This window comes from Apis cerana, linkage group LG13 (genome assembly GCF_029169275.1).
Source record: "Apis cerana isolate GH-2021 linkage group LG13, AcerK_1.0, whole genome shotgun sequence".
Classification (NCBI taxonomy): domain Eukaryota; kingdom Metazoa; phylum Arthropoda; class Insecta; order Hymenoptera; family Apidae; genus Apis; species Apis cerana.
Window position 1 is genome coordinate 2,270,086 of NC_083864.1, and position 10,167 is coordinate 2,280,252.

At 22.6% G+C, this 10,167-nt stretch overlaps 1 protein-coding gene across 1 annotated transcript; it reads left to right on the forward strand.

The window, feature by feature from the left end:
- Nucleotides 1–242: 242 nt before the first annotated feature.
- LOC107996994 (integrator complex subunit 1 homolog) lies at nt 243–9,836 on the forward strand. Its single transcript, XM_017055332.3, is given in 5 exon segments — nt 243–1,331; nt 1,454–2,017; nt 4,441–4,916; nt 6,561–8,128; nt 8,130–9,836. Coding segments are annotated over 3 exon segments (2,184 nt in total). The 5' UTR covers nt 243–1,331; nt 1,454–2,017; nt 4,441–4,457; the 3' UTR covers nt 8,287–9,836.
- The last annotated feature ends 331 nt before the right edge of the window (nt 9,837–10,167 follow it).

The following is a 10,167-nucleotide window of genomic DNA, read 5'->3' on the forward strand; positions in this document are numbered from 1 at the left end:
TGCAATTACCATTAAGAAGATCATATATCTAAAAAATCTACAAAAAAATCCAAACATGTAATATTAAGGAATAATATGTATTAACATATTAGCAAAGAACATACATGTAAATATATAAGTATATAAATACTAATCCGAGAAAGTTTTGAAAAAGCGAATGCATGTATGTATGGGGCTTTACACTCATTTGAACGTGAAATTCTCTCGTCCCACTAGGATCTTCTTCAGTAATGCTTCGAGCTTGGAATCTATCTTTTCAGTGACTCGACAGTGTACGTTCAATATACGAAATCGCTTTGTGCTTCTCGGAAAATAATAAACTGCCGTCGTCTACGTCAGACGGCGCATTACTCGCTCATTGTTCTTTCATCAAAAATACTCGCTTACTGGTTCACTTACGATTGCTATTAACTTTCTCTCACGCCATTTCACTGTTTTTTACCTCAGCTGTTAGAAGCAATACACTCTGTTTAGTGGGCTATCAGTTACATAATAATAACAATGCTATCAGAACGAACAATACATACGCGCACTTCCACTTATATATCAACGAACAACTCTGGAACATTGAGTTACTTGTTGTCGTTTTTATTGTGATTATTCATTGAAAATTCAGTAAAAAAACGTGTTTCTATTTGAAAACGAAATTATACTAAACAATTATTTTCTTTTGAAAGAAAAAAGAGATTATGATGATAGTATTAGTAATAATAAGTAATAAATAATAATCAAACAGAAATATAAAAAATATAAAAATTCGCACAGTATTGTCAAGCAGGAATTATGTTGCAGGAAAAGTGATGAGTAGTAATGATTGAATCAATGTGAGTGGCGCGAATCAAAAACATGATATATACGTTTCGAAATTGTTTATAGTGAATCACATCAATTTATTGTATAAATAAAATAAAAATAAAAATAAAAACGAATAAGAGATTATAAAAATATATTGTATCATAGTAACGTGCTCGAATCATTATTTTGTGTATAAAGTGAAGATTTATCGAAATGAGAAAATCGATTTCTGTAAAGTTCGATTGCAAAAAATTTACAAAAAATAAGTTTACAAAAGTTTAAAAAAAAAGGAAAATGTTATGATGACAACTTTGTGACATTGAACCGAAACAATTGAAATCGTATTATAAGAAACTCTGCAAAAAAAGGGAAAGATATGAAAAAGATCTATTATTGAAAAAAGCATCGAAATATATATTCGAGAACTATATACTATGTAAAATGATGAATACATAAAATCATGATTAGATACGAATGACGTTAAGCAAGAATCGTAGAATCATGTAAACTGTAAAAGGAATTGATGTGAATTTGCAGTGAGTTTAATAAGGGTTTAATATATTGGTTATATTAACAAATTAATCATAGTATATAATAATATTACTATCTGTTATAATAGCATTGGTATTGATAAGAATTGTATATTAATTGATTTCAGTATTAATGTTGCCGAATAAAGAGTGAAGAATTAAAAGAGGATCCGTGTGGAATTTTTATGATTTATCATTGTACATAATCAATTGTATTTTGTATGCATGTGTTATGTGGGCAATGACTATTTGCCGTTAAATGTATTAGTGAAAGATATCGTCAAACTTATTTGCGTTAGTATTATTTACGTCAGCACCGGTTACTTAAGATTTGCATAGCAAACAGATTGACGTATTAATAAGTATATAAAAGAGAAGTTGCGACTTTGTGTTTTATCATACTACTACAGAATACTACAGAAAAAGATAAAGTGTATGTAAGTCTTTTTTTATTACTTCTGTAAAAAAGAAAGAGAGAAGAGAATAGAGCAAGATATGTAGACAATAGAGCAAATGTAGAGCTTAAAATAGAAAAATGACTTCGGTTTAAACTTCGCCTCAAGGAAACAAACAAATGAAGAGGAATCGAAGAGACCTTTTCAATTTTTTCAAGGAAATTATTATTGTGCTCTTGTGATATGTTTCTATAAATCTGACAGTGTCATGTTCATGATTATATAACATAAAAAGAGGTAAGAAAAATAACATATATATATATATATATATATATACATATAGGATATTACTAAATATCAAATAAGATTATTTAAAGGATTCATTTTAAATATCGTAAAAATGACAATGTTAAAAAATATTACAAAAATATTAAATGAAATTTAGCTACCAAATTATAAATAATTTAATTTTTTTTACTTGTAATAGAAATAATTTTATATAGACAAAGTATTATTATTAATCGATCATCGACATATTTTAACTAAAAGATAAAAAATATTTAAAAGCATTTGTTACATAATGAAAAATTGTTAAAATAACATATAATACATATATTTTAGATCTTAGTTATATCGAAATTTTAATAGATAAAATGCAATAAAAATATGTATAATATAAACATAAACATAAAAAAAAAGATAACATTTACATATTTCTTTACTTTTTATAAAAATTTTTCTCATTAAAATCATCGAATATCATACCATCAATTTAAATTAAACGAATAGTTATGTAAGTTAAGAAATCAGCTTAATGAACTATTCTTTCTTTTAATGGTTCTCATTTTAAAGATATTGAATTGAAAACAAATGATGTTCCAGTTAAAATTCAATACATATCAATATTTCACTTTATCATATTTATTTACTAAAAATATATTAGTATATATTGTATATAATATAATGTAATGTATAATGTATTTCTTATTTGATTCTCATTTGAAAAGTGCACAAAGTAAAATATTATGATATAGTTGGCAGCATAAATATAGCAAATCTTTTAATACTCTGATTAGTCTGTACAGTATATAATAATAACAACAACAACAACGACAACAACAACAACAACAACAACAATAATAATAATAATAATATATGTATATGTATATATATATATATATAATTAAAATAATAATTAAAATATTCGATGTAAATTGATTTAATTGAACAAAAATAATTTATAAAAATAATAATTAGTGCTAATATTGTCAATTGTCAATTGGACTGTCAATTGTCTGAGAAAAAAATGATTTAACTAGTAATTTTAGAAATTATTTTAATGGATTTATTATATATATTAATTTAAAATAATTTAATTGCTAATATTTACTAATTTATATATATTTTTGTAAGAAATTTATTTGCATTGTATTAATAACTATATTTATTAAGAATAATAAACATTATTATTGAATTTGATACTTTTATTAAAATTTTATAAATATATATATCTAAATAAATATATAGTAAATTTTTATTAATATTATAATAAAATAGTGTCAAAAATAAGATATAAAACATTCTTTAAAGAATCGAAATTATAATGATCAAAGTTACGACGATAGATAATAATTAAGTATCTTATAACTTTGATCATTGTAATTTTGTAATTGAATATAAATAAAAATAAAAAATATAAAAAGTGCAGCATAGCATAAATATTTCGAATATTAATAATCTAAAAAATTTTTAAAAAGAATTTTAGAATCTCCAAGATTTAACTTCCCGTTTTATATTGTAATCTTATCCTATACTAAATTGTTTTTGTTAATAACTTTTTAATGACTGTTAAATAAATTATTATCACAACACTATTTACTGTGATGACTTTAACAACATATTAAAAAATCATTGAAGATTTTAATGACATTTCATATTTATTTAATTTTGCTATAAACTATTCGCAATTCGAAAAATCTATATTGCTGGCACAACGATTGCAAATAGCAGTGTAGATGCTGCATAACGATTTCAATGAATCTGAATACTGCATTTATATTGATTAGAACTGTTTATCACAAAGCTCGTAAAAAAAAAGGCTAAAAAAGTTAATAAATAGTTTCGATAATTGTAAAAAAGTTTGCAAACATCTCTAGCCAATACAGATGTAGCATAAAATGTTCATTATTTTGCGAAAAGAATTCGAATAAATAATTCGTAATTAAAAAATTGGTTAAATATCCATAATTTTATAACTATATTTTATATTTATATTTGAATAATTATAAATTTATATATTATATAATTTATATAACTTTATCTATCAAAGCATTTTCGTATAATTAAAATAAGAAAATAATTACGCGTTAGAAAATAATTTTTTTTTGTAGAATTATCTCTTTAAATATCTCATGAATATATTAATAATATATCTAAAAATTTATATACATTTTCTTCTTTTTTAAATGTATATTTAATGTATCGTTTAATCTATTCTATCGTATTTTTACCATTATTGCCATTTTTATTTTTCGAATAAAATCTAATATTTTTCTATCATTTTCTTTATTTTTTTTTATCTTTAAATATCTTTAAATATAACGGAATATTTAAAATATTTAAAGAAAAATCAACGATTTTATTCGTTTCTTGTAATATTTTTAATTTAATTCTAAATCAATTTTTTAATCGTTAATTTTTATATCATTAATTATTTCCAGAAATTTACATTGTGGCGATGACAGATCAACAATTGACAAATAACAACAATAATAATAATAACAATAACAACAACAATAACAATAATAATGGCGAACAAAATTACTTGCATAAAAAATTCAAAAAAATCGCAACGATCGAGTTTACATTGACAACAGAACCGAAGAAGAACAACAACAACAGTTTTTCAGAGTCAACGAAAAGAAAGAATTTCAGAGAATCGTCGAAAGACTCGATCGAGATCTCCCTGGAATCAGCGGAAGAAAAATCAGCAATGTCAAGGAAAAATGGTTATGTATGCCCTTGTTGCAGATTATCGTGTGCAAAACCAAATGTCCTACAAAAACACATCAGAGTTCATACAAATGAAAAACCATACCCTTGTATGCCTTGTGAATTCGCATTCAAGACTAAGAATTTTTACAAGCATTGCAGATCTTGCACTCACGTCCTCAAAAGGGAAGGTGATGCTAGCAAGGTATGTGAATTCTGATTAATTCATTGGGTTTTTATGATTTTATATAATAATAATATATAAATAAATATTAAATCATTCTATATGATGCTGAATTTTTAAATGAAAGAGATGAATACAAAAGAAAATTATATAGAATAAATAAATCTTTGGTATTTAAACGAAATGAAACTTGATGTATTTAAAAAATATTATTCAATCTATCGTCTTTTCAAGAAAGATAAATAAATAGATGTTTATAAATAATAGAATAAAAATAGTTATAGGATTCGTATCTTTAAAAGATCGATTATAAAAATCATTATAAAAACATGAGATGATAATGTAATATAAATATTTTAAATTATCAATAGTATTTCAAATATATTAATATATAATTTCAAATATATTAATAATACACTTCATCTATTATTTTGATACATAAATAAGTCTGTTTATTTAAATCTTTTTATACTTATATATATATTATATATTTATAAAATTTATAAAATTTATAAAATTTCTCTAATTTAAAAAAGATTTAGATAAAATTCATCTCATAATACTATATATATATATATATACTTTTGTATATTTTGTATATATTGTATAGTATTATGTTATTAACAAAGTGTTACAATCATCTGTTGGATTTTTTAATATAATTTTGTGGTAAATTGTAGTAAATAGCAAAATATATCATTTTAATGATGTTTGAATCCAGTTGTTTTGTATCATAAATTATATTATAATCAATAAATAATATCAAAATGAAATTGAATATGAAATATATTTCAAAACATTAATATTCATATCATATATATAAACGCTAAAATTTACTATCCATGTTTATTTAAATTTTTATAAATGATATACACGAAATCTGTTTATTGTATTATATTTAATATTTATTTTATAATGTTTAAATATTATTAATGTTTATAAATTATTATTATTAAAATACATTATTAACTCATTTAAATTTAGCATAATAAAATAATCTACATATATTAATAATAGAAAATACTTTGAATCACTTCTATTTATATATTGCAAATCATTTTGAATAATTCAAACCATAAAATTCTTTAATATCTTTATACATACAATGGAAATTTTGATAATTTTCATAAATTTTAAAAATCTTAAATGTTTTAATAATATTTCTCATATAGTGGATAACGAATAAATAAGTATAAAAATAATAAAAAAGAATATATAAATTTATATCATCAATTTTTTTTTATCATATCAACACTTCTTTTCTTTTATTCGCTATTTTTTTTTATGTTTGACTTGATTCTGTTATATATATTATATATATGAGAAATGATCGAATTCCTTAAAATTATCAAAATCTTCAAGAATTTCAAAGCTTTAAAGCTAACTATATTTGAAATAATTCGAATATAATTATTTTTTGAAAATTTCAAATCAGTTTCGAAATTGAAATTCTAATATCCATTATCTATCTTTATTATCATATCCAAAATATTTATACAGCATTACACTAGAATATACAATATATACACTTGTACAGTACATTACAATAAATATAAATATACAATATTAATTCATATTTCATATTACTAAAATTTTTATTTTTTAAAAGATATTTGTTGGTAGAATTTTCTGCATAGACAAATGCATATTCGATCATTTTTATAGATATCGGAGAATTCAGACGTAAATTTGTCCGACAGCATGAGCAAAGATAGCAGCACATCATCACCTTTATCTTCTACAATGACAAACTTAAAAACTATTAAAGTTGAAAAAATTTACAAGCCAAAATTTCAAACAGCATTACAATACGCCAACAATAACATTGAAACGTCTTTCCTCTCCTTCACTTCTGCGAATAGTTCTTCCTCAATGACAGTTATTGTTGTGCCAAAATTAAATCCCAAGTATCAAATACAAAAGCATATTGATAAAATTATCACGGACAATCATATAATCATCGATACAATGGATCCACGATTACACAAATTGATCCAAAGACAACAAAGTCTCGTGAAAACGAAGCAATTCATCGATCAACCGTTGAATCTCTCTTCTGCGAAAGGATCTTTGAGGAAACGATGTTATAACGAGAGCTTCGTTCAACAATGCAAAGTTTGTCCCAACGAATCAAAACATGGTTCTATAATCAAAAATCTTTTATTGAAAAATCAAAATTCATGTCAGAAAAGTAAAGCTGAGAATGAAAATTATTATTGTTCCTCTTTTGACGTACCGGATATTCTCGATATCCATCGTAAATATCAATTGGAAATCAAGAAAGGAGAATCCAATTTAAATTCAAAGTCTTCCGATTATTATAGCAATTTACAATGCCTCTCTTCTTCTGATTCTCTTCTATGCAATACGAGACTAATTGACACGTATATATCGCCCGTGAAGAAACATAAATCAGAATTCGTACCGACTACGTTACAATCTCTCGAAGAACTGTATATAAATTCGTTACAAATGTTCGGCGAAGAAGTTAGAATATTGAATAATACTGGTGAAAGTAAGACGATGAGAATCGAATCACAATCAATAAATTCTCAAACAGATAAAGAGATCGTGAGCAACAAATGCATTACTTCTGAGATTGCTTCGGTAGTCAGATCAGATTTCCATTCAGGAGGTACGATGGTATACAAACCACCAGTTTTCACTTCAAGTTCCTTCATATCTTTGTCAAATGTGCCGAAAATATTGACTTCTGTCATACCAAATATATCAAGTACAATAAAATCCATAAATTTAACAAAAACAGAAAAATCTGAAACAAAACTGATGAAAAACAAGGACGTGTCCTCTAAAGAAAAGACCAAACCAAACAAATTCTCGAGGCCCATTTTGTTATCGTTGAAACCAAGCACGTTCACAACAAAGAAACATCACGGAATCACTGCTACGGCAAACATACTTTCGCTTATAAGTCCGGAAACTCCACGACCGAAGAAATCTTATGGACAGCTTTACCTGAATGGACATGCTCATACATATCTTGGCCTGAAATGCTCGACCAGAGTATTCTACTGCACTCTGAACAAACCGCAACCAATGTACATCACGCAACAATATGGTTTATCCATGTACTCGAATTGGAAAATATGTAAAGAAGCGCCACCAGACATTAACATGACGCATTATAATTCGAGTCATAGATTGATTAATTATACGATTGCGTGGAAAAAACAAGAAGATATTCTAACACATTCCTCGCACAGACCTATTAATTAGTTTGGACAATGGTTTGAATAGCGATATGAAAGAAAAATCGAGAAGAGTCAAGATGGTCGAAGAAAATTTGGAAAACAATGAAGTCTATATGTCATATGTTAAAGAAAAAGGTAAAGAAATATTATCATTTTTATCTATTATGTTTCTTTTATAGAAAAAAATATTTAGAATTTTTGTTTTAAATAAGATATTATAAATTCTCATGATTAAGTTTCTCATAATGAGTTTCAAATTATTTGTTTATTACATAAGAGATCTATTAAGTCACAAACGAAGTTCTTGCATTAAATAGGTTTGCATCTAATTATATCAAATGTGTCATATTTAGAATTTTATTTAATAAATTGTCTAAAATAAATTATTCAAATTATTAATCGTATAACAATATAGATTAAGTTATTCTGTTTTTGTATATAGATTATACAATAAAGATCATCAATAATATTTCGCATAAAATAAAGGATAAAAAACAAAATTAAATATATTTAAAATTAAGTAAAAATATTCAATTTTAATCAAAATTATCAATTATAATTTAATAATATTAACATTCATGGGTTTTTAATATTCATATTGTAATTTTTATTTTATTTTTTAATAAAAAATTCAAAAAAATTAGCCAGATTATTATAAATATTATTATTATAAATGTATTATTAATATCGTTATTATAGAAAAAAAGGAAATGGATATCTATTTTATTGATAATTATTAATAATTATTAATAGTTATTTTATTGATAATTTATTAATAATTTTAAAAATTATTATTTTTTGTCATTTAAGATATAATTTTATTTGAAGATATAATTTTTTAATAATAAAATAATTGGAATTTTATAATTTTTTACTTTTCATTTCAATAATTAAAAGATATTAATTAATTTTAATTATTACAAACAAAAAATAAGGGAAAATAATAAGAAATTTAACTTTGCATATTTTGAATTATATTTGACAAAATTTTGTTATGGTTAAAATATTTCTTAAGCTTGAGAAAAAAATATTAAAATCATTATCAATACATTTAATTTTTATTCTAATTTTATTAAAATTTTTCTCAAAATATTAAAAGTTTTCATATTTATGGAAAAAAATATGTAAAATAAAAAAATATAAAAGAAACCATTGTTATTTTAATTTTTTTCTTCAAATTGAATATTGAAAAAAAATAAATTCATTTCTATAGATAAAAATTAAAAAATCATAAAAATATATTGATTTTCTTGGATTATTATTGGATTGTTTATATTTGGATATTTTCTGTGAATTCTTTACTTTTATCATATCACGTTGATTTTTCTCAAAGATATTTATATTATTAAAAAAAAATAAATTAAAAAAAAAAAAAATTTCATTCATTTTCGAAAATTTCATAAAATGAAATTACATACATATGCACAATTTAACATATGTTTTAATGTATATATTTATCTAATATACATGTTTTTATAGTTAACAAAACGGTACATCAATTTGTAATATTTAATATTTAGAAGTAATAAGACAATAAAGAGGTAATATTCGTTTTTAAACACACACACACACACACGAATAACTTATTTATTAAACACGTATAAATATAAATATAATAACTATACATTAAAAATATATAATATTCATATATATAATCATATATAATTATTAATTATAATTAAAAATTATAATTAATAATAAAAATTGTAATTAATATTAATTATAAATAAAGCCGAAAATGCAATCACTTTATTCTTGATTTTTGTTTTATTTTGCATTGAAAAATTAACTTCTAAAATTTTAAAGATTTAAATTAATTTTTAAAATAAAGATTCAATATATATATATATACTTTAGAAATTAGTTCATTACTTACATAGTACATTATATAATTGCCCTTATTGTCGAAATTGTTTTAATAGTAATAACTTATTCTTTTAGCATAATGAAATGATGATAAAAAATCAACTACAACAATTTTTTGTTGTAAACGAAATTTTAATTCTAAAAAAAAATTGCTTTCAAAAATTTTATAGAAGCGTTTTATTTCGTAAAATTTT